Source organism: Micromesistius poutassou (assembly GCF_964030765.1).
Source record: "Micromesistius poutassou genome assembly, chromosome: 4".
NCBI classification, from domain to species: Eukaryota; Metazoa; Chordata; class Actinopteri; order Gadiformes; family Gadidae; genus Micromesistius; species Micromesistius poutassou.
Window position 1 is genome coordinate 7,829,511 of NC_140274.1, and position 26,277 is coordinate 7,855,787.

The following is a 26,277-nucleotide window of genomic DNA, read 5'->3' on the forward strand; positions in this document are numbered from 1 at the left end:
ATGTCTCTCCTCTCCTCCCCATGTCTCTCCCTCCCACTCCTCCTCCTCCTCCTCTCCGCGTCCTCTCACGCCGAGTCCCAGCGCGGGGGTGCTGACTCCGATTCGGAGAGCCTCTGGGAGCGGGCCGGCAGCAGTGCCTCCCCCTCCTCCTCCTCCTCCCCCTCCTTCGCGCCCAGCGGCTCCTCGCCTCCCCTGCTGTTCTCCTACGGCAACGCCAGTGAGGCCGTGATGACCGCCAGCGAGCGCCGGCTGGCCAAGTGCAACGAGCCCACGGTGTGTCGGCCCGGGATTCTACTTCCTGTCTGGGAGCCCAACCGGCCGGGTCTGGGGGACCAGGTGGCGCGGGCCCTGGTGTACTTTGTCTCGCTCATGTACATGTTCATGGGCGTGTCCATCATCGCCGACCGCTTTATGGCCTCCATCGAGGTCATCACTTCGCAGGTGAGTGAGTAGTGGAGGTCATTAGCCTCACAGGGGAGTCATAGTCTGTTGTCGGGTCATTATCTTTTCAAGGGAGTCATAGTCTGTTGTTGGGTTATATTACCCTCACAAAAGTTGAACATTTCTCAATTTTTTGACACAGGCAAGGTCATCACCCTCACAGGTGGTCAGGGTGATGGTGGTTATGGTGTAGTTCAAAGCCCTCTGTTATTGGAGGGTGTTGGAAATAGGGGTTGCTAATAAACATAGACAGCACAAGAAAGTGAAGGTGTGAGAGAGACAGAGCGATATGTCAGCCATAAATACCATTCACCTGTAGACTTATGACAAGATAAGGGATGGAGTGACCCATTAAACAGATAACAAGTGGCACAAATTCATCAGTGATGAGTGATTGCCCAAATGGATCACATAGGAAGCGACAGGAGAATGTGATAAGTGGTCTAGTTCATCTATCTAACCCAAGGTCAATGGAAAAGTGGATGTGTAAATACATTACGGACTGCATCACTGGAGCAGAAAGTCCTGGGCTCAGACCCAGCAGTAGGATGGTTTGCAACTATGAGTTGCATTGTGTGTGTGTGTGTGTGTGTGTGTATGTGTGTGTGTGTGTCTTTGTGAACATTTTTCCATTATGTTTCTCACTTTATCTTTCATGATTGTGTGTGTGTGTGTATGTGTGTGTGTGTGTGTGTGTGTGTATGTGTATGTGTATGTGTATGTGTATGTGTGTGTGTGTGTGTGTGTGTGTGTGTGTGTGTGCATACATACGTGTGGGTTTGTTGATGATTAGGATTTATGAAGGATAAGATGTTTGAATTCTGTGTGTGTGTTGCCAAATGCTGAGCTGATATGGATGAATAGACCAGAGCAAGCGTGATAAATAGTGGTCATTTCCTACAAGGCAGAGCTGAGCTGTGTTGTTCTTACGGTTGGCTTGTTCTACTCTACCAGTATGACAGCACTATAACACCACTGTATTACACACTATACTCAGACCTGTTCCTTATTCTATGTACAATCAATGTTGTAAAATATATGCACCCATGCATGTGCTAATGGATGATTTTGTCAGCTGCTTTGTCTGTGCTTTCACAGGTTCAAATTGTATTATATATACAGTATGTGTGTGTGTGTGTGTGTGTGTGTGTGCAGGAGAAGGAGGTGACCCTCACCATGCCCAACGGGGAGACGTCAGTGGCGACGGTGCGGATCTGGAACGAGACGGTGTCCAACCTGACGCTGATGGCCCTGGGCTCCAGCGCCCCCGAGATCCTGCTGTCTGTCATAGAGGTACACACACACACACACACACACACACACACACACACACACACACACACACAGTCACACACAGTCACAGAGACACAGAGACACACACAGTCACAGAGACACACACACACACAGTCACAGAGACACACACACACACACACACACACACACACACAGAGACACAGAGACACACACACAGTCACAGAGACACACACACACACACACACACACACACACACACACACACACAGTCACAGAGAAACACACACACACACACACACATACACATAGACACACAGTCACATAGACACATAGACACACACAGACACACACACACAGGCATTGACACAGAGACACAAACAGACACACAGATAGACACACACTTAGCCGTCCTGCCCCTGACACACACTGACACACGCTGAAACACGAACAAAACCTTGTGTTGACTCACACATAGACACATATTCTCACACACACCCATCCAAACCTACCCCTCCCCCCTCCCCTCTCCTGCATCAGGTGTGTGGCCATAACTTCCACGCGGGGGAGCTGGGCCCGGGCACCATCGTGGGCAGCGCCGCCTTCAACATGTTTGTGATCCTGGCCATCTGCGTGTGGGTGATCCCCGAGGGCCAGACCCGCAAGATCAAGCACCTGCGCGTCTTCTTCATCACCGCCTTCTGGAGCATCTTCGCCTACATCTGGCTCTTCCTCATCCTGTCCGTCATCTCCCCCGGCGTGGTCGAGGTGAGGGGGATGAGGGGAGGGGCCAGAGCAGTGTGTGGGTTTGGCTCGAGTGGGGCCCGATAGATTTGTGTGTGTGTGTGTGTGTGTGTGTGTGTGAGTGTGTGTGTTGGGTGCTAGGGGCTTCAATATGTGTTTGTTTGTGTGTATTTTTGTCTATGTGTGTGTTTGTTTCTATGTGTGTGTGTTCATGGGTAGTAGATAACTGTGTGTGTGCGTTTGGTGTGTGTCTAGGGGATTAAATGAGTCTGTGAGCGTGTGTGTTTATCTAGGTGTGTTTGTGTGGTGTGTAGGTGTGGGAGAATTTTGTCACTCTGCTCTACTCTCCTGTGTGTGTGTTTTTATCTATGTGAATGTGTCTCTGTGTGTTTATCTATCAATGTGTCTATGTCTCTGCAGGAGTTGATCTATCTGTGTGTGTGTGTGTGTAGGTGTGGGAGGCCCTGGTCACTCTGCTCTACTTCCCCGTGTGCGTTCTGCTGGCATGGATCGCCGACCGCCGCCTGCTGTTCTACAAGTACATGGGCAAGCGTTACCGCGCCGACAAGCGCCATGGCATCGTCGTGGAAACCGAGGGCGACCTCACGCCCACCAAGGGCGGCATGGATCTGAGCCTGGATGGGAAGTTCCCGCCACGCGGGGGCGTTGTGGTTCCCGCGGGCAACGGGGCGGCCTATGATGGCGCTGCGGCCGGAGCAGGGGGCGCCATGGCGACCGCGTCCGGCGGCAACCTCCCAATCTCCAACAGCACCATGGTGATCATGGAGAACGCCAAGGAGCTGGACGAGAGTCGCAAGGAGGTGAGAGAGAGAGGGGGAGAGAGGGAGAGAGAGAGGGGGGGAGATGGGGAAAGAGGGAGAGAGGCGGAGAGGGAGAGAGAGAGAAAGAGAGGGGGAAAGAGAGGGAGAGAGGGAAAGAGAGAGAGGGAGGGAGAGCGAGAGAGACCGTGAAAGAGAGGCAGAGAGGGAGAGAGAGCGAGAGAGAGGGCGAGAGAGAGGGGTAAAGAGAGAGAGAGAGATGGGGAAAGAGAGCGTGAGAGAGCGGCGGAGAGAGAGAGAGAGGGAGGGGGAGAGGGGTAGACGGAGAGAGAGAGAGTGAGAGAGGGGTAGACAGAGAGAGAGAGAGAGATGGGGAGAGAGAGAGATGGGGAAAGAGAGAGCATTAGAGTGAGGGAGAGGGGGAGGGAGAGAGAGGGGGAGAAGGGGAGAGAGAGATGGGGAGAAAGAGAGAGAGTGAGGGATGGCGATAGAGTAAGAGATGGGGAGAGAGAGACAGAGAGAGAGATATATACGAAGAAAGAGAAGAAGAAAGAAAGTACGTCAGATCAAAATCATTGAGTGATATTCGCTTTTCTTTATAGGCTGGTTTACAGCATATCATTTCTCGGGGACGACCATTTCAGAGAAATATAATCTTTGAGAAATTAATAGCATTGAAATGAGGTAGGCAGTGGTCAGGATAGTATAATTCTGAAGAAATAATCTGTAATAATCTGTTATGCGCTGACCTACCGCGTAACAGATAACGTCAGTCTTTTAAAGTCAGATAAGCAAAACACCCCTAAGGTAAAAGATCAATTAAATACCCTCACCTCACCTAATATAACATTTAAAGCTGTACAGATTCTAATGATTGTGAAATCCCTTCCATGGTGTGGTTGTGGAGAGTCAGATGCTAAGCTGCTAACATAAGCAGCTAATTGGAGCTTTGGAGGCAGGACCTGCTTCACAATTTTGCTAATTGATGCTAAAAGCCAGAAACTCATGAAAGCATGTTTTGATTCTGTGAAACCAGAGTGACTCACTTATGGAAATGTTCACTTAAAACAAAGTGAGAGGTGATTTAAGATGGTCTATCATATGCACACGCTAGCACGCACGTACATATACACACATAACGGACATACACATACGCACATACACATACACACGTGTGAAGACATTTAAAAGGATGTACTGGCAGTATAGCGGTGATGAATGCTGTAGCCCTGCTCAGGGGAACAGGAAACGTGGTTAATGGAGGTCAGATCAGGATCAGACATTTTTATCTGGACGAGGTATTCGTCTTGATGCTAGTGTGAGCACTCGTTCAGGAGACCAATACAAATCTAGAATGAAAAGACTCAAAGCATAAATATAAGGTTTGTGCAGTATTTACAATGGACATTTGCATTATGCATAATAATAGGCACACTTATATGCATAGTAATGTGCAGAATTAAAGTGAGAGTGTGCAACAGATCTCAGGGGATGGATATAGCCTGGGGTGAGGAACTGTTTATATGGCCGTTAGTCCGGGACTTCTGGGTCTTACTCTCTGTCTCCGCTGAGAGGAGAGACTCTGGAAGAGAGAGAGTGGCCCGGGGGTGAGAGGTCAGCCATCAGGATTTCCCCCACCATTGTGATCGGACAGTGGGGTGAATGAATGACTTCTAGTGACTAGAGACACAGTATGACGAAGGAGCAGGTAAGGGGTTAGGCACCCCAGAACCTTTTGAAGGGAGTAGAACATGCTGTAGCTGCAACTGTAGGCCTCCCATGGCCGGTCCGTAGCCCAAAGCACACACGGCGCCAAGCTTGCTGTTTGTTTACAATTCTAATGAATAGAATCATATTTTTGGAGCAAAGCATACAGAGTGGGAACGCAGCACTCCTGTATTTTCCCTTTTTTGAAATTCAAAAAAGCTTAATTTCTCTGGTGCTTTGGCAGTAAAAGATGGAGGGATGAAGAGTGAGGGAAGAATGCTTCTCGACACACGTGAGGAGGGAGCAGTAAAGTCCTTCTGGATGGTCCACACAGGCAGGAGTAGACGTGAAACAGCTGCGGCCAGCCTTATTAAACAGTGAGGGCTGATGGATCTAATGTCAGAGGGCCACTCGGCAGTAGATTCATGCAGTCTGCAGCTGGAAATAGAAGATAGCAGAATAGTTTAGTGTAGGCATCCTGGAGTCAAACCGCACTCTACTCTTCAACAACCTGTGTCTGAAATCCCAGTAAACCACTTGGGATGAACGTGTCTACTTAAATGACTAAATAGGGAATGTCAGATCCCGGTATCTAATTTGTTTGGAAAAGTATCATTAGCCCCTTTATTCCCTTTACCAGAAGGACTTCTGATGTGTGTGGCACGCAGGCACAGATACCACAATAACCTCATAACCGCAAATCGAATCTCTGCTAATGGCCGCCTACGCTCTTCCTCTCACTTTTAGCTTCCTTCACAGTTAATTAGTCAACACATCCATCCGGCTGTAGTTCATGCCTCTGCTCTGCTATTCTGCAGTGTTAGCCGTTGATGACTTTGTTTAAACCGCCCACGCTGTGGGCACTGGGCTGTCGAGGGCTGGGTGTCAAGCTAGCTGGGGCCGCAGAGGAGAGCGGCTGATTGGCTTGTCACCATGGCCATCAAGCCCCTCTTTCTCAGACAGATGTTTAATTGGATGATGCGATTCTGCACCTCCAGGAGGTCCGTGTTGATTTCATCCAACGGAAGAGCCTCCAACCACACCTACACAAACACACACACATACACATACACACCCCCCCCACACACACACACACACACACACATACATACACAACTGCACAACCTTTTTTTCTAATGAGCTTTTTGTGCCCACTCATTGTCACTCTCAGACACAGAGAGGCAAACAAACACGCACACACACACACACACACACATGCAAACCGAAGCAAATGATGTGTGGGCACAGAAACAAATACAAAGTTTATCCATAAAAAAAGACAGAATGAAAAGTAAATATCACTCCATTGACCTCATCAAAGTGCCCTGATGTGATTCTGCTCTCAAGTGCCACAGCACACTTCCACTAAAAGGCTATATGGGCACGCACTTTAATAACACACTTTATTTCCATGTGACGCATTCGTAAGCAACTATCAGTTCACCAGTTCAATCAAATCAAATGCATCTAATTAATTTTGTGTTGTGCCAAACATTGTGTTGTTGCATAAACAGATGGCGGGCATTCTTCTCAGGCCCAGATGGCGGCTATTAGCATGACAGCATGAAGTCGGGAAACCATTTAGACTTTAGTAAAGCGTACTTAAAGGATAGTTTAGTGTGTCTGTCTACTCTCTCCAGGTGGGTTTCACTGTGTCCGGCTAGGTTTCAGGTTTTAAACGTTGTGCGTTGTCTCAATGCATGTTCTTTGTTTGTTTTAAGTGTGCTTTAAGCATGTTGTGTGGTCTCCAAGGAAGTTGTTGACTAGTTGTTGCATGTTGACCTGTTTAGCACGCTACAAGTGTGTTCAAACATGTTTTAGGCGTGTTGTAAGCATGTTGTGGGGTCCCCAGGTCATCCGGATCCTGAAGGAGCTGAAGCAGAAGTACCCGGACAAGGAGCTGGACCAGCTGGTGGAGCTGGCCAACTACTACGCCCTACTGCACCAGCAGAAGAGCAGGGCCTTCTACCGCATTCAGGTGACACACACACCCACGCATGCACACACGCACACAAACAGATGCACACACACACGTACGCATGCACACACACACACACACACACACACACACACACACACACACACAGACGCACACACACACACACACACACACACACACACACACTGACGCACACACACACACAAAGATGCACAGACACACACACACACGCACTCACACACACACAGATACAATCCAGATACACAATATGACGGTCACACAAATATAGACACAGAACTACAACCCTCTCTCTCCTATACTCTCTCTCCCTCCTTCCCTCCTACACCTATACTCTCTCTCTCCCTGTTGCCCCATCTCTCCCCTATCCTCTTCCTCCCCGTCACACACTCTTTTCCTCACCCCCTCTCTCCCTCCCTCCTTCCAGGCCACACGCATGATGATCGGCGCGGGCAACGTGCTGAAGAGGCACGCAGCAGACCAGTCCCGGCGGGCGGTGGTGGTGGACGAGGAGCTGGTGGTGGACGATGACCTGGAGCTTTGCAGCCGGCTGGCCTTCGAGAGCGCCCACAGCCAGTGCATGGAGAACTGTGGGGTGCTGACCCTCGCCGTGGTGTGCCAAGGTACCCGGGGAACACTCACCACACCGGGGGTACTCGATGAGCGGCACACAGGCCAATCCGGGAAAATCCGGCCGGATCTTTGCAAAGGCCAACAATGGTTTATTTGAGAGAAAATAGCATGTTTATTCATACATACCGGACCTTTGAGACCTTTTGAACCCTTTGAATTGTTTTATTTTTAATCATATATCTTATATTTATAGCTTAAGTCAGAAATCTCCCATGACCCAAGGTTGGTAAACACTAAGCTACAGTCTTCCATGAAAAAGAACACAGACCTGAAGCGGCTCGGGTCCTGGGTCTGTTTGTTTGTTGCTGGGCCTTTGAGTTTGTTCACTGTGGAATGGTGAGTTCATCAGGAGTAAACAGTTCAGCTGATTTTAGTTGATGTTTGGGCCAAGTTAGACATTTTGAAAGAGCGAAAAGAGGTTTTCTGGTTTCTTTGTTGCTGTAGTCGGCCTGCAGTTTGATTTGTAAAATAGGTTGGATTGTTTGTTTGTTTGTTTGTTTGGGTCGGTGGGGTAAGTATTCTTTTTCAACAAATAGTTTGTTTTTTTGTTTTTGTTTTTTCAGTTTGCACATTGGTTTGCTTACATGAGTTAAAAAAAGACATCAGTCCCTGATGTCTCATCAGTGTTTTAGGATATACTTAGACTAAACAAACTGTTCTGTTGTTGATGGCCATTACCGTCGATAGACGAAAATTAGCGAGTGGTTAAAGATTCCCAACCATTAACAGCATTTGATGATGCAATCGCTCATCTCATTGTGACTGGTCCTTTTATCCATACAATTCTTCATTATGTCACTTCCATAGTGTAAATCAAGAGGAGAAAGGATAAACCGCCAAATCCTGCAACTCTTTGTGCGTTTTCATGAAGCCACCGCTACGAAAGGCCGAGGTTAATCTAACCTCCAGTAAAAAAAATAATTGGATCCATTTTGTTCCCGATGTATTCTCACTCGCCCTTAGAAAAAAACAGATGCATCGTGTAACTGGGAAGAATGAACAGGACCCATATTTACATATGTAATCTATGGGCTGTGAAAAGTTTTTTTTGTCGGAAACCCAATGGAGTGTGACTCCATTGGGTTTCTGCACAGCCAGAAAAACAAGTAACCCAGGATATCGAAGAAAATACATTTCCTGGGTCATTGAGCCCTGATCTGCAATGGGGAATTAATGTTTTTCTCTGTTACTTAAACATTTCATCAATTTGTTTAACAGTTTTTAGAACCGTTTGTAAACATATTATTTCATTTTAAATTAAACAGATTTCCCTGCTTTGCACCTACCACAAGAAACAATTACGTTTGCGTTTAAGGCAAGTCAAGTCAATTATATTTGACGGGGCCAGAGGGATCCCTTCTGCAGGGATTGTTAGGAGTCGGCAGACATATAATCGTAACTCCAAAATAAACTGAAATGTTGATTAGTATTGAGTTACAAATCAATAATGTCCCCAACATTGTATGATTTAACGCATCAGAAGGATTTTCAAGCACACACTCATGCACACACACACACACACACACACACACACACACACACACAGATGTTATCCAGATTGTGGGTGTTGTGTGTGGAGATGAGGTAGCTGAGGTGTTGTGTGTGGAGATGAGGTTCTAAGGTGCTATGTGTGGAGATGAGGTACCTGAGTTGTGTGTGGTGTGTGTGTGTGGAGATGAGGTACCTGAGGTGTGTGTGGTGTGTGTGTGTGGAGATGAGGTACCTGAGTTGTGTGTGGTGTGTGTGTGGAGATGAGGTACCTGAGGTGTGTGTGGTGTGTGTGTGGAGATGAGGTAGCTGAGGTGTGTGTGGTGTGTGTGTGGAGATGAGGTACCTGAGTTGTGTGTGTGTGTGTGTGTGTGTGTGTGTGTGTGTGTGTGTGTGTGTGTGTGTGGAGATGAGGTACCTGAGTTGTGTGTGTGTGTGTGTGTGTGTGTGTGTGTGTGTGTGTGTGTGTGTGTGTGTGTGTGTGTGTGGAGATGAGGTTCCTGAGTTGTGTGTGTGTGTGTGTGTGTGTGTGTGTGTGTGTGTGTGTGTGTGTGTGTGTGTGTGTGTGTGTGTGTGTGTGTGTGTGTGTGTGTGTGGAGATGAGGTACCTGAGTTGTGTGTGTGTGTGTGTGTGTGTGTGTGTGTGTGTGTGTGTGTGTGGAGATGAGGTTCCTGAGTTGTGTGTGTGTGTGTGTGTGGAGATGAGGTTCCTGAGTTGTGTGTGTGTGTGTGTGTGTGTGGAGATGAGGTACCTGAGTTGTGTGTGTGTGTGTGTGTGTGTGGAGATGAGGTTCCTGAGTTGTGTGTGTGTGTGTGTGTGTGTGTGGTGTGTGTGTGGGTGTGCAGGCGGCCTCGGGGAGAGCACCTTCTACGTGGACTACAGGACGGAGGATGGCTCCGCCAACGCCGGGTCGGACTACGAGTACAGCGAGGGAACCCTGGCCTTCAAACCCGGCGAGACCCGCAAGGAGATCAAGGTGGGTCAGTGACCCAACATGGGGTCCGCCAGATGGTCTCTTCTCTCCTCCTTCCTCTGTTTCTCCATTTTAGGTTTTCCCGTAAAAGTCTTCGGGAAAATCGCGATACAACTCCAATGTATTATTAATATTATGATCATTATCATTATTATTATTTGTATTATTATTGAGAGCAGAGGAACCTGTAGTTCATGGTGTCAGTGCTGATGGTCCAAGCATGACTCCAGGGTCTCAGATCGTCTGCGTTCATGGAGGGCTTTTCCAGTCAGACTCTGTTCTGCTGTGTGATGGCTTCCCTCCGTATGCCTCACATTCCCACAGAGATGGGTGGTGTCAAACGTTCAGAGACGCCTCCACACTAATACACAATATGAGGAGAAGCCAAAGAATTGAACCAGCAACCCTTGTTGTGTTTCCGACCTCCACTGCACACACATCGCCTGAGCTTCTGCTGCCCCAAAAATTCATCCCACTTTATTAACAAATAGATGTACATTTTTGTCCATTTGTTCATTTTTCGGATTAAGGGCAATTGTCCACCATTCGTGTTGCACGTGATCATCATGTGATGATTGCTATCTTATATTACAACCAAACCCACCGTTCTCTAAAGAGCAGATTTATTTGATTGTAGATAATCGATTCTAGACTAAACTGAACTGTATTGTACTAGACTAGACTATGCCACATTAAAATACACTACACAACGATTCTCTCCCCTACACTATGTAAAACAAATACAAGAACGGTGCAGGTTGGGGAGTACAAGGCGATGTATTGAGTACAAAGTGATGAGGTTGAATCTCAGCTTGCTGAGCTAGTTCCTGAGCACCGTGTGGCAGGGCCTTCCCACCCACTCCCCCGCCACCGTCAGCTGAGTGCAGCAGCAGGCGGTGTCTGCTCCGGGCTCCTGAACTGATCCTAGATCCACGCCTGCCATCCAACCTGAACGAGTCTCTCCGGGGACTTAGTCTTCAGCTGCTCAGCGCGTGCGACAGTCTGGAGCCAGCGTTCACAGGGTTTTCAATGTATGGGTGGATGGATAGTGTGCGAGGTCAGGAGTGTTTTAGAAGTCCCCCACTGAAGGTGCTAGACATTGAGACGGTTAGGAAGAGGACAACACCTTATTCATTCCAGGGAGAAAATGACAGCAGCAAAAGTTGACGGAAATAGTGATGGAGAAAATAAGGATAAAATAATGAGCTATGTATTTAAATATTTATATCTAGGTGCTATGCTACCTTATCCTTGTTGTCCCAACTTTGTTAGGAATCGACAGCAGACTTTTTTTGTTTGTGGGGTAGAAGAACTAAAAATAAAACAGAATAGAAAGAGAATTGCAACAGTGTAAGAAAGTATAACGAAACAAAAGTACCTATTCACAACGTTTATGAAGAGGGAGACGTGTTTCGTTCATGCACATCACGACCACTATCCCTCCAGCTTGACCTTTTCCTTCCATCTACTGTAGCAGTTCTTGTTCACTTCATACTTCACAACATACTAAATGTATGTACCTCTTTCCAGAAGCATTTATATGTTAATGGAACCACGGAAAATGGTGGTGAGCTTTATTAATGCTAATCAACCAAAGTGAATGTTAGCACTGACTGCAAATGTGATTGGCTTCACTGTCGGCTTTGATTAAGCAAAAGTTCATGGCCGGGTGCGTCTACTCAAAAGGTCATTCTTTTCGGCTTCCAAAAAATGTGGAGAACAACCGATTCTGTTGAACCATGTGAGAGTCCAACAAGAGTTTAAAATTGTGTCTCTCTCTCTCTTTACACTCTCTCTCTATCTCTCTCTTTACACTCTCTCTCTCTTGCTGTATCTACTCTCTTTCTCTCTCCCTCTCTTTTCACTCTCCCTCGCTGTATCTTCCCTCTCTCTCTCTCTCTTCCCTCTCTCTCCCTCTCCCTCTCTCTCTTTTCACTCTTGCTTTTTCTTTTCACTGGGGGTAATACTGTTCATACAGTGGATCTTTCATCTTCTCACCACCACTTTAGGAGGTTTTCAATCATGGCATCTTAAAGGCTCAGTTATGGTTCCACGTCGACGCAACACAATGACCTCGCAGACGCTTCGACGCAGTCGTGAACCTGTTTTGGTTCTGCGTCACGCTTTAGTGCACGGACCAATCTCAGCCCTTGCTGCTGTGTCACCTCAACGCAAGGTTACAATTTTTGGGAGGTGCACGTCAGGCCCTTGCGGTGGACGCAAGGAGGGTCTGCAATGACGTAACGGGTCCGTAACCCCCTTGGGTTGTGTCAAAGTGGAACCATAACCATAGCCTTTAGGTCCATAGAATAAGTTCAAGTGGCCATCTTGGTACTTCTTGACCTCACCCTATATTCTAGAAGAACTTCTTCTAGAGCCACTGCCTGCAATGTTCTCCATGGCAGCCGTTACTTTAGTTCAACATATAAAAACGTACGCAAGTTGATAGAATAATTTCCACCCACCCAACAGCTCAGTCACCCCGGGATTTTCCTTTCCTCTAAATCAATTTGATCTGTGGTGAAACAGGCAAGAAAATGTGACCTCAAACCAAATTGACGAGCTGCATACATTCGGGTGTTCAAGCACAGCCTGAAAACATTTTAATCATGCGTTCCCTGGATGATACACAGTGCCAATCTCGTCGTCCTCGCTCCCTGGAGTCGAATGTAATTAGAGCCCTATGTCTGGTCGCATTGTTCGGCTTTATAGTCAAACAAATAGAAGTCGTTTATCTTTGAGGAGTGGCACATGTATTATGAATGTTGTAATTTGAATGTGGTCTAAGTAGAATTCCTTGGGTCAGGTTAGTTCAGCGTCAATTCTGGTTTGTATCTTTTAGTTTTCAGTGTGTTCACGAGCCTCCATTATTTACTCTGTGCAACACGTCACCTGAGTGATCAAATTTTGTGCGACGGTGCAGAAAGAGAAGACGATAAGAAAATGTCAAGCAGCTTGTGACTCACGTTCACTGCAGAGGGACAGTGAACAATAGACCACATTTGAATCATGCAGACTGCAGGATATTCATCACGCTACATATGTTACATGATAATAGTCAACGGGGCAGGAAATCTTCATTTTAGTCCACCCAAAGAGTAATTGTGGGAATATCCCTTCACATAAACCCTGCCCTATTTCTTGAAGAAATTGCTTTAGCCCTTTTCCTACTCTATAAAGAGCCTCCCATCCATCCAGGTTAGTGCAGTAAATCCCAACGTGTGTGTGTGTGTGTGTGTGAGCACCAGCCTTCCCGTGCCAGATGGTAGTCTTCACCGGTGGGCCGGTGCGTGTAATCTTCTTTGGGGGGGTCCAGCGACGCCCAGTGTGTGCGATGGGCAAATGGTATCTAATAGAGATGCATTATGTCCTCTCTCACTTATTTTTCTCTTCTCCTCTCTTCTCTATCCCTCTCCTCCCTCGCTCTCTTTTTTCAGGTTCTGGCTCTCTGTTTCTCTCTCTCTCTCTCTCTCTCTCTTAGATGTCATGACACTCGCCTGTGGTTCTGCAGCCTTGTGTTGCCTTCTGTTTCCCGTTCGCGTTTGGCTCTTTCTCTCTCTCTTGCTCTTGCTCTATTGGATCCCCATCTGCTCAGAACGCAAAACACAATTTGTGTCCAAGCGTGTGTTATTGTTTTGTGTGTGATACAAAACACAATAACTCATGCACCGGAGCGCAGCCTTGACCTAAATAACAGCTCTCCCAAACCGTATGGGGCTCGCCTCAAACTCAGAGTCTCCCCTCCCTATCGCCTACTACTGGGAACGCCAAAATAGCAAAAACAAATCCCTGGTATTCTGTGATTACCCTCAGGTCAACTTATTGTAGCAGAAGAACGAATAACAAAGAATACAACAGTCCAACCATACAGGTATCCTGAACCTCATTGAATGAAGTCATCTTGAAGAACGTCATTGACAGGCTGTGACCCCCAAACCCCGGACATGAACTCTGATCTTCTGCTGTACCTGCTGTCCTCCACCACCCTGCCCCTCTCCACCCATCCCCCCCTCCACCCTGCCTCCCCCTCCTCCTCCACCCTGCCCCCCCTCCACCTCCACCCTGCCCCCCCTCCACCTCCACCTTGCCCCCCCTCCACCTCCACCCTGCCCCCCCTCCACCTCCACCCTGTCCCCCCTCTCCCCTTCCACCCTGCCTCCCCTCCCTCCACCTCCACCCTGCCCCCCTCCCCCTCCACCTCCACCCTGCCTCCCCCCCCTCCACAGGTGGGCATCATCGATGACGACATCTTCGAGGAGGACGAGCACTTCTTCGTGCGCCTGCTCAACCTGCGCGTGGGCGACGCCCAGGGCATGTTCGAGAGCGACGAGGCCGGCGCCACGCCCAAGGGCCGGCTGGTGGAGCCGCTGGTCGCCACGGTGACCATCCTGGACGACGACCACGCCGGCATCTTCACCTTCGGCGACCGCATGGTGCGCGTCAGCGAGAGCGTGGGCACCATGGAGGTGACGGTGGTGCGCAACTCGGGCGCCCGTGGCACCGTCATCCTGCCTTACCACACGGAGGCCGGCACCGCCAAGGACGGAGAGGACTACGAGGACGCCCGCGGCGAGCTGGAGTTCAACAACGACCAGACCACGTGAGTCTGGAGGGTGTGAGGGGAGGGGGGGGGAGGGGCGAGGGGCGCTCTCGGTAACGAGGTACCGTCAAGCGGGTGGTTCCGACGATCCCGGGAAAAAAAGTTGGTGGTCTTCATTGGTGTACTTCATTGGCTTGGATGTGGGAGCACTCCTCCTGGAAGCAATAGGTGCTGCCGGTCTTTGTTTTCTGGGGTGCTTGACCACTCCCGTTTAATACGACTGCTCACACAAAGGGTTACACGGTCACGATTGGTGGACGCGCCTTGCTTTGGGGTGTTCTCTCTCTCTCTCTCTGTCTCTCCCTCTCTCTTTGTCCCTGCCACTCTCCCATGTTTGTAATTCATCGAGTGTGATGGATCACACGTCCAGTCATATCTCTTCAATGCCTTCAGTCCCTCTCTGCCTCTCTCCCTCTCTGCCCCTCCTGTCCCTTCTCCATTCTGTTCGGTAGTTCTCTGGGGCCAGGCTCTCCATCCCTCAGCTCTTTTCTCTCAACTCCCCAGCTGCGCCTCCCTTGTTCTTCATTCATCTGTCTTAGTTTTTTCTGTTCTACATCTCTTACATTTATTTACTCTCTTTATCTTTTTGTCTCTGTCTCTGTATCTGTCTCGGCCTCTGTCTCTCTCTCTCACTCTCTCTCTATCTCTCTCTCTCTCTCTGTCTCTCTCTGACCTCTCTCTCTGTCCCCATCTCTCTCTCTCTCTCTCTCTCTCTCTCTCTCTCTCTCTCTCTGTCTCTCTTTGACATCTCTTTGACATCTCAGTCTCTCTCTCTCTTTGATCTCTCTCTCTCTCTCTGCTTCTCTCTCTCATAAACTCAATGTGTCATCCTCTTATGTTTATATATTTATTAAACTTATTTCTTGCCAGATCCTATTCTGTTCTTTTCTCCATTCATGTTCCTTCCATCCTGTCTCTCTTTCTCCATCCCTCCAATGTGTGTGTGTGTGTGTGTGTGTGTGTGTGTGTGTGTGTGTGTGTGTGTGTGTGTGTGTGTGTGTGTGTGTGTGTGTGTGTGTGTGTGTGTGTGTGTGTGTGTGTATTATGTTCGGTTTTTCTCCCAGTTTCATACAGATATTATTGGACCAATTTTCAAGTGTCGGTTCCTGGGTTCCTCGCTCCTCGTTATTCACAGACCAAAATGCCTCTGGGTGTAATTGGATAGACCTAAAACACCAATCAGCGCAACCCAACGTGTGACGAGGACAAATTCAACTTTTACCAATTCCTGTCGGAAGTACGACACCCATCCCTTCTGGTCCAGATCCTCCACTTCTAAACCTCGACCCACTCCACCTCCTCCCCTTTCTCTCCTCCACCTCTTCACATCCACCTCCTCCACCCCTTTTCTCAGTCCTCTCTTTCCCCTCCCCTCACTCCCCTCTCGCTAGGATGAGAACCCACAGACCGGAGTCTTACAGAGTCTTACAGCTGTCTGTCACTCAGACAGAAATACATCCAGTTCAGACCAGGTGGTGTTAAAACCTTCAGACCAAAGGTCCCAGTGACCCAGGAGGATCGTGTTCCGTTTAGTCTCGCAGGTCGGCCTGAACTAAGACTCCAACCAGGGTCTGATGCAGTGCAGCTCCTCTAAGAAGGACTCCCACTGAAATGTCTCTCCCTGCTAATTATATCTCTGAGGCATCTGTTTAAACTATAATTGGCCGCCGTCTATCATGGTTTCTCATTCTATCGCGCTCTCACTTCCCCTCTGCGTCACCATGCTTCCCTCCGCCCCTCTGCCCACATTATCCACGTTTGTTCTTTTATTTATTCTCTCAATCTTTATTTGTTCTCTCTCCCTTTGCCTCTCCTCACCTTTCTCTCCCTCCCTATCTCCCTCTATATCTCCTAACCTTTCTCTCCCCCTCTCCCTCCATCTCCCTCTGTCTCCCTCCCTCCGCTGCTCCCTCTCTCTCCCTGTGTCTCTGCCTCTCTCCCTCCTCGCTCTCTTCCTCTACCTCTCACCGACTCTCCTTCTTCACGTCAATTATTGAACTACTTCCTGTCCCTGCCTAGCTTCTTCCTGCCCTGATTCCTTCAGCAGCTGCTGTTGATTAATCAGTGTGTGTGTGTGTGTGTGTGTGTGTGTGTGTGTGTGTGTGTGTGTGTGTGTGTGTGTGTGTGTGTGTGTGTGAAGACAGAACATATCATGAACTGCAGCAGGAGGGGCTATAACATTACCATTTGAGAAAGTACCTTTCCAAGATTTGTGTGTGTAAGCGTCTGCATGTGTTTGCAGGTGTAGAATAATGCGTGTGAGTTAATTTCTGTTGTTTGGTGTGCGTGTGCGTGTGTGTGTGTACAGTCAGACCATCCTGTTGAGGATCATTGATGATGAGGAGTATGAGAAACACGAGAACTTCTTCATCGTCCTGGATGAGCCACGCTGGCTCAAGAGAGGAATCTCAGGTCAGTGGCACACTTCTACTACACACACACACACACACACACACACACACACACACACACAAACACAGTGTGTGTGTGTGTCAACATTTTCTTGGATAAAAGCTTCTGCTAAATGGCCTAAATCACTTCAGTCAGTTAATAAATACAGAATAAAACAGACACCGGACGCTAAATCTCTTGTTCATAAAACCCTCCACATTCAACTCCTCTTTTTCCTGTTTCATATGTTGTATGAAATCTGTGGTCCACCGCCATTATGCCTCCGCTTCTCTGTGTCTTCATGACATAACATGAGATTACACACATGGACGTGACACATAACGCATCCCATACTGTATCTCTTCTAATCTGCCTGGGCTAGAGGATCTATGTCAACAGAGCCGTATTAGAAGCAAGCACTCTAGCAGTCTCTCTCTGGAACTCTATCCCCCGCTGTGCAACGGGTTCTGGAGTCGTCAGATGCAGGCCGAGCCGCTCAGACTCTGGCCCAACGACGGCCCGTAGAGAAGAGATCATTTTAGGACAGGGTAATCGGGTTCAGGGTGCCTTGGTGATAACACATCCACCAGGACACACATTCTTAACCATGTGCACTCATGCAAACATGGGCATACACATACACATGGTGTCACACACACACACACACACACACACACACACACACACACACACACACACACACACACACACACACACACACACCAACCCCCAAAATAACCACATATATATATATATATATATTCTGTGTTTGTTTCTTTGTTGTGTGTTTGTTTGTGTCATAATAACTACTAATGTCTTCTGTCAGTTCTGTTACTCACTCCTGTTTTTAATCTCTCCTCTGTCCTCCCCATTCTGCTCCCTCCTCTTCTTCCTCTTCATCTTTCCATCTCATCGTCTCTCTCCTCATCTTCCTCCTCGTGGTTACAGCTCTGCTGCTCAACCAAGGTAAGATCATCTCAGTGTTATGAAGCCTACAGCAGTTCACCCAAACCCAATCTTGCCTAGATATGCCTCCTGGTGAAGAGTGTGAAAACCCTGCCATGTTATAGCTCCAGCCCAGTAAACAAAGGCCGAGCTGTAGCTCCCTGTACACAACCGTTCCAGGTTCAAAGCATCTGATCCCTGCCCGATGTGTGCTCTAAAAAGAAGCCCCTGATTATCCCTCCAGGATCATAGAGCCAAGTCCATGCCATGTTTTGACTCAAGCCCTGCACTTGACCAGTGGAGGTCCCTTGTTAGCTGTTAGCTCTGGGTCATGCTGTTGGTCTGATTCATGTCATGGTGGAGAACACCCCGGCCATGACTCCATGGAGGAGGAACTGATTGCTCTTCTCACACATATTCACAGTTCTTCTACAGTTGGATCTTGATGAAAAACATGTAATCATCTGTTGCGTATAACATTGGCATGATGTGTGTTGCTGTTGGTGTCTACATAAGCGTTCATACAACTGTTCTTTTTACCCAACCGTTCGTTATACATACCTTTTTCTTTCTATTTCTTTCTCCACACAGAAAATAATACGCATTTTTATCTTCCTTGGTTTTACTGACACAGCACACTGGAGCTGTAATTGGCTGCTGCTAATAGCCACTGGCAGCCCATTTTGTTTTTCTTTTTTGTGTGCGTGTTTGTGTTTGTGTGTGTATTTCTGTGTGTGCATTTGTGTTTCTGTTCGTTTGTGTTAATGTGTGTGTGTTTTGTGTGTGTGTGTGTGTGTTTGTGTATTTGTTTGTGTCTGTTTGTCTGTGTGTGTGTGTGTGTGTGTGTGTGTGTGTGCGTTTGTGAGAGTGAGATCAAAAGCCATACATTGCTCTCCCGGTTGCCTCATTATGCTGTTCTCCATGTGCTACATGGTGTAGCCCCCATAGCTTGCAGGAGTTAGTTTACATTTGGATCAGAGCCAAGGCTGCCCGCTTGAACCTCATACAGAGCCCCGACGGACAGGAGTTGAAGGCTTAAATACACCCCCAGGCCGGATAAACACACACACTTTGACTGGCCTTAATGTATATATGGGGCCTTTATCACAAGATAAACCAGAGCTTTTTGGTTTAGGGTTATAGGGGAACCCCCTGCTGTGCAGTGGACTGGCCTGAATGTCAATACGATTGTTAGAAGACTCAGATGATGGTGGGGGGTAAGGAACATTTTCCAGAAGGTGAAAAAGTGATAAATTATTTGTCTAGATGGAGATCCCTGCTGGCCCCAGTAGCGGATAGTAAGTAAGAAGAGAGCACTTGTGAATACTGAAGTGTGTAGAAGAGCATCGTAGCATGTAGAGTATCACAGTAGGGCTGCACAGTGAATAAGAGACTATTGGTGAATACTGTAGTGTGGAGAGAAGAGCATCTTACTATGTAGAGTATGTTTGGGTTTTATTTGTCTGCATGCATGTGTGGTATGTCTCACAGCAGTTTAGCACACATTTGCAGTATTCAGAAAAGGCTGAAGATGTTTTTGTGCGTGCAAGTTTTTGTGTAAATCGGTTTGTGTGTGTTTGTGTGTATGTCAATTTGTTGTGTTAACCTGTGTTTGTGTGTGTGTGTGTGGGTGACATTAGTACAGTAAGTGACTGAGAATCCTTCTAAATGCTAGATGCTTCACAATAAGAGTCCTCTTTGAAGAGGAGGGGAGCTTTCATGCCCTACTGCTCTTTACAGCCACCATTACACACACACATACACACACACACACATACACATACACAATCATACATACACACACATACACTGGCAAAGTTAAACCCTGCTAGATCATTGTCCGCTGCCTCCACTCCTAAACACAGCCCACTTCATGCAAACAAACAAAACTCGCGCAAACAATCCTCTGTGCAAATGTACGTCTGCAAGTACACACTGATGTGAGAAAACTCACACATACACACAGACATAAATACATGTATGATCTAATGCACACGAATGATACAGTACGAAATAAAATGCTGACTCGTCCTGAATTATTTATAAAGATATGACTAATAGATCGGTGCCGCAATGTGCTGCAGTCTCCACTTCGTTCTCTTAAAACCGCTGCTCTCTACTTATTACTCCCTTAACCTCTCCTCCCTCTCTCCCCTTTTCTCCTGCTCTGTCGACCTCCCTCCACATCTGACCTCATCTCTTCTCCCTCCTCTGCCCTCCCCCATTCTCACCTCCCTATTCATTCCCCTTCCCACCTCCCTATCCATTCCCCCTTCACCTTCCCACTTCCTCCATCCCGCCCTCCCCGCTCCCAGATGACGACGGCCAGATGAGTGCGGAGGAGGAGGAGGCACGCAGGATAGCTGAGATGGGGAAGCCCATCCTGGGGGAGCACAGCCGCCTGGAGGTGGTCATCGAGGAGTCCTACGAGTTCAAGGTAGCCAATCACACGGTTGCATGTGGCAACCAATCAACCCAATCAATGAACACCATACGTTATCCTCTTGCATTGACCTCTTGGCCAATGCCCCTGGGGTTGAGTGTCCTCCGGTCTGAGGAGACACAGACATGTGGGAGGTGGATCATCCATCAGCCCCATTGATCGGCCTCGTCGCTTTAGCTTTAGTGTGAAGAGCCCGTTCAATAGGTGCTACAGCTCTGTACATCCCCATGGTCGGCCTGGTGCGTGCTATATATATATATATATATCTATATATATACACAGTAGTATATAGCAGAGCTCTGTGCCATATGTATATATGTAGCACAGAGCTCTGCTATATATGAGCTTTAAGTGAGGCAGGGCGGTCCTACTGCGGGCTGTACTGTTACCATCCCTGCGTTATGAATGCACCAGCGCTATTTCCTCTGTGAACCAAGGCAGCCGCAGCCCCCTTTCGCAGCCCAGCTGGAATGTGGATTTGAATAATTCAAAGCCATGAAGAGCGCTTGATATATCAGCTCAGTCAGGCCGCAGTCTGGCTGCTGAGGCACGTACACACTTCTTTCTACTCCTCCTCCACCTCCTCCCTTTCCTCCTCCTCCACCTCCTCCTCCTCCTCCTTCTCTTCCTCCCTGGAGCCAAACACAGTCTAAATCTAATTGGAGGAATATTGGATTACATCGGTAAACACACCTAGGTAAACACATCGCAAGCCCTGTCCACATGGTGCTGATAAATGTGTAAACATGTTACTTCACCCACTGTTTCGGCCTTATGAACACACTGAGCCTGAGAACAAGGACACCAGCCGGTCCAGATCTTCCCCAAAGGCTGAAGTGCGGAGTGTTTTAAATATGGCTCTGTAATGATGACAGTACGGCGTCGTTTACAGTTGACTTTCAGTCTGCTGAGGATGAAAGATTTAGAGCATGTGGCTTCTGTGATGCTTGCATGCATTGCGAATTAAGCATCTTTCATTTTCATATTTTGATTGCTGGTTTACTTTGAACCCCAACCGTTAAGTCCCACTTAACTAGAGCGCAGACACAAGATTCAGTCAAGGCAAATATTTACTCCAACTACATTGTAAACCCTGTAAACTGACAAATAATAATTTTCAGTGCATTGAACCAAGTCAAAAAGAAACATGGCAAGCAGACATTGCCAATGTTTGGTGATGAGAGAATGAGAGATACCCAAATACTATTCAAACTCGCTCCCCTCAAACCCCTCTTCTATCCCATACTTCCGATCTTGACCTATGACCTCACAGCAGCAATAAAACTGCCCATAAAGATGATTGGAGTTATATATTTAAATCAATCCCAAAGAAGAGACGGTCTGAGCCTGTAGGGCAGCGTCGTAAATGGGGAGGCCATACGTTTGTGTTGACTGAAACTCCATATCAGAGGGGGACATTTTCATATCCAGAGATTAATTTCCTCATCTTTATTCCTATTGTATATATGTGAGGTATGAAAGATGGAATTGATGCAGCAGACCAGTAAAGGGCAGACGAGTGGTGTTGCTAGGAATCATTCGGCGGGCTGCTTCTTTACACTTCACCTGAGGATTTTGTGTTTGTATGTTTTAGATTTGTATTTGTTTTTCGTCGTTGATGCCCACGTTTCGTTCTATATTTGGCTCTGTGCTTTTGACACTGTGTGCTCCTCCTGTTTCTAAACTGGATACACATTTCCACAGATGAATTGTGATGGACTGAAATCATTTCAATTCATATATAGTATATATAAAACAACCAGATGTGTGTTCACTAGCATGTATAATCTTTCAGATCAACAAACTTGGCTGGCCATCCTCATTCGTATAAACAAAACATGCAAATATTAAGGTAAATCAGCAAAAATATTGTGGTATTATAATATCCCTTGATATGATGATGATTTCACCAGAAATATCATCCACATCTGTGTGGATGACTAGGACATGGGAGAGTCCATCTAGCTCCCAAACTGCCCACACCTCCTCTGTTGACACTTATAATGAGGACCTGCCACCCTTCCTGCCTTCTGATTGGTTGCTAACCACAAGCTTCCTTGGCTTCTGGTTGGTAGAGCACCGTGGACAAGCTCATTAAGAAGACCAACCTGGCACTGGTGATCGGCACACACTCCTGGAGAGAGCAGTTTGTGGAGGCGGTTACCGTGAGCGCCGGTGAGGACACCCTGTGTGTATGTGTGTGTGTGTGTATGTGTGTGTGTGTGTGTGTGTGTGTGTTTGAAAGTGTGTGCACGTCTGTGTGTGTGTGTGTGTGTGTGTGTGTGTGTGTGTGTGTGTGTGTGTGTGTGTGTGTGTGTGTTTGAAAGCGTGTGCACCACTGGCTGCTTAATGTCATATAATGACACCAACTGTAATTTGTCAACTAATCAGTAAGTAAAATCACACAATTGAACACACACAAAACCACCCACACACACACACACATGCGCTATCCATATCCATTAAAGAGCCTCAAGCTGGTATTTGGACATACTGTATATGGCCATATCTAGTGGTACCTTTTGAGCAAGGTAGCAACGGTCGACTCTTGATTGAGTTTCCTTCTCTTCCATCATTCTGATGGCACTTTTATGGAGGACTCATTAAAGGAAGACAAGCCAAAGTCAAAGTCCAAGTGATGCAATTTCTGAATTAATCATCAACGTTAAGACTCAAGTAAAACTGAGAACCTGTTTTGTAAGCTGAGCTTGGAACCACTATGTGTTTGGAATATAAAACGCATATTCATAACGTTTATTTGAAATGCGGATATAAATTGTAGACCTACAATTAAATTAAAATAAAAACGTTCTTTGGATGGGTAAATACCGCCCTCTATTGGAGGGTATATTCATTACAGTTAAGGGACGTTAAATGAGCGCTTCAACTCGAAACAAACTGCCTCCAGTGGCGTGGTTGTCTTAAGCCCAGTTCAGACCAAAGATTCGCGACGCAACGACTTGCAACGAGACGGTTTTAGAACGTCGCAGGGGAAAAGTTGCAGCAGTGTGAACTGGTCGTCGCAAGGCGTCGCAAGGCGTTGCAAGGAGTCGCCAAAGATTGAACATGTCAAATCGCCAGGTCCAGTTTTAGAACGCAACGATGTGGCTATTTCTCTTCAGCCAATCAGGACACAGCACAGAACAATTTAGGCTTATTAAATAGGCCTACAAGTTGTAGATCCTTATCTTTGGTTCCAGAACAACGATTGTAGATAACGTTAGGCTTGAGCTGATTCATTGACATTATTTTAACGGGACCACCGTTACCGTTACACGTTAGCCGTTGTTATGGTTACATGCTGCCAGTCCGACATGTTCCCATTCCGACAGTCCTGTGCGCGTATGCAAATTAGCCATGTGCGCCAAACAGAAGAAGGGCCCTATCTTGCGCCAGGCGCAATTTACTTTCTACACCGACGCATGTGTCGTTGCTAGTTTGCACCCGGCTCAAAGCTGATTTTCCCCCGCAGCAACCAGGCACCACTACACTTGCATGTTAAATATTATGATGTCAAAGATTATGCATACGTGTGAAACTGCATAGAAATAGCGTGTGGATTGTAGAAACATTTTTTGCATGAATGAACATGAATGAAGTATAGTAAGCTATGCCATGCGTTAAAATCATAATAATAATAATAATAATAATAATAATAACAATAATACATTCGAGAAAGTATATTCCAGGCTTCCAAAACAAAATCTAGTTTTAGGGTAAATGATTGGTTAAATGATTTGGGAAAGAACAGCTGATACAGCGGTAAGTTGTAGGCCTACTTTTTTCTAATCAATGCATCTGCAAACACCGTACAGCAAACACATATGTTCTTGACAAAGACATCGTGTACAAGCCCATTACTTTTAGGATTGATGAGTATTTGATCGTGAGAAAAAATAGTTTTACCGCGAGTGAGTGTTTAAAAGAATGAATGAATGCGGGTGATGCTTGGTGCGCGTGTGTGTGCGCGCCCATCTAAACACACGCAAATTAAACACGTAAGTGTATGAGAAGGAAATCGAGTCAGTCGACCTGCGATAAGCAGCTGATTCTGAACGAACTCGTCTTCGAGATGGACGTGTTCTAACGCATTTTTAATCAATGAAATGTTAACACAACAGTATATATCTGACCATTTAATTTTCGAAATTTTAGGTGAAGCCGAGCTTCCCTTGCAGTCGAGAAGTCGCCACTACGAAAGAATGCAATGTATCCAACTAGCGGGATCTAAACAAACTAAGCTCCAGCGAATTACTACAATGCAGACGTAGTGGAGAATGGCGAAACACAGCAACTCTAGCCTACTCTCAACCAAAATAAAACTTCGCGTAGCGAAGTTGCATGATTGCTTTGCGCGTTAGCAGGGAGACCGTCAATGCGTGAGTAATTGGACATCCCGGCGCTGCTATTATGACGGGATTTTTATAAAAACAATATAGCTATGGGGAAGAAATATATATATTCTATGGGGCCTGGGGCTCCAGGCAAGTGCCTGGTTTGCCTAACGGTACGGTCCTCCCCTGCTTTTGTGTCTGTGCTGCTTTACCATTTCAATAATAGTGCTACCATATTGATCTATATTTAACCATTATCTGTTATCTTTCTCCACTCTACCTTGGCCTTCTCTCCCACCACCCCTCTCTATCGCTCTCCTGCCGTTTGTCCCCCTCTCTCTTCCATCCTCCGCCGTCTCCCTCCCAGGCGACGAGGACGACGACGAGGAGCACCTGCCATCCTGCCTGGACTACGTCATGCACTTCATCACCGTGTTCTGGAAGGTGCTGTTCGCCTGCGTGCCGCCCACCGAGTACTGGAACGGCTGGGCGTGCTTCTGCGTGTCCATCAGCGTCATCGGCCTGCTGACCGCCATCATCGGGGACCTGGCGTCCCACTTCGGCTGCACCGTGGGCCTCCGCGACTCCGTCACCGCCGTGGTGTTCGTGGCCCTGGGAACCTCCATCCCAGGTGAGCCCCAACCTTTACCCCCCTGTAGGGACTCTCCTCCACCGGGTCCGGCTGTTCAGAAAGCCAGGCGCCCTGCAGCCCTTAGTGGCTCAGTGTCGATCGTATACTGTTGTTCCCCTAACCCTAACCCGAAATCCAACCCTCCCCTCACCTTTAAGTCACTTTGGAGAAAGCATCTGCCAAAGGACCTGAATGACTCGTCTGGTGTGTCTGCCTAACATGTTAGATAAGACAGTACTTTATTGACCCCAGACGGGGTCATTGGGGAGCATCAGATAAATATAGGCATCAGATAAATAGAGGGATGTACATAGCACTCACAAAGGGTCTCCATGGTCGGCTCCTGAAACCCCCCCAACCTCTTCCTACCGGTCTCCCTCCACCAGACACCTTCGCCAGCAAGGTGGCCGCCACACAGGACCAGCACGCCGACGCATCCGTCGGCAACGTGACGGGCAGCAACGCGGTCAACGTGTTCCTGGGCATCGGCGTGGCCTGGTCGGTGGCCGCCATCTACTGGGCCTCCAAGGGCATGCAGTTCCGCGTGGACCCGGGCTCGCTGGCCTTCTCCGTCACCCTCTTCACCGTCTTCGCCTTCTTCACCATGGGGGTGCTGCTGTTCCGGCGCCGGCCGTCCATCGGCGGGGAGCTGGGCGGGCCCCGCAGCTCACGCATCGCCACCAGCCTGCTGTTCCTGGGCCTCTGGTTCCTCTACATCTTCTTCTCCAGCCTGGAGGCCTACTGCCACATCAAGGGCTTCTGAGGAGAGGGAGAGAGGGAGGGAGGGAGAGGTGTAGAGGAGTGGAGAGAGAGAGAGAGCGAGAGAGAGGGGAAGAGTGAGAGAGGAGTGGAGATAGAGGGAGAGGTAGAGAGGAATGGAGAGAGAGGTAGAGAGGAGTGGAGCAAGAGGCAGATAGGAGTAGAGAGAGAGGGGGAGAGGAGTGGAGAGAGGGGGAGAG

At 47.7% G+C, this 26,277-nt stretch overlaps 1 protein-coding gene across 1 annotated transcript; it reads left to right on the forward strand.

Moving 5' to 3' along the window:
* Nucleotides 1-26,081, forward strand: slc8a2b (solute carrier family 8 member 2b; the record flags this gene model as incomplete). Its single annotated transcript, XM_084467302.1, has 14 exons — nucleotides 1-441; nucleotides 1,597-1,734; nucleotides 2,233-2,460; nucleotides 2,889-3,257; nucleotides 6,775-6,900; nucleotides 7,307-7,502; nucleotides 9,847-9,977; nucleotides 14,201-14,574; nucleotides 16,883-16,986; nucleotides 17,914-17,931; nucleotides 20,226-20,347; nucleotides 22,429-22,543; nucleotides 25,055-25,318; nucleotides 25,705-26,081. 14 exons carry the CDS (start codon nucleotides 1-3, stop codon nucleotides 26,079-26,081), a joined length of 3,003 nt encoding a protein of 1,000 aa, XP_084323428.1.
* Between the last annotated feature and the right edge of the window lie 196 nt (nucleotides 26,082-26,277).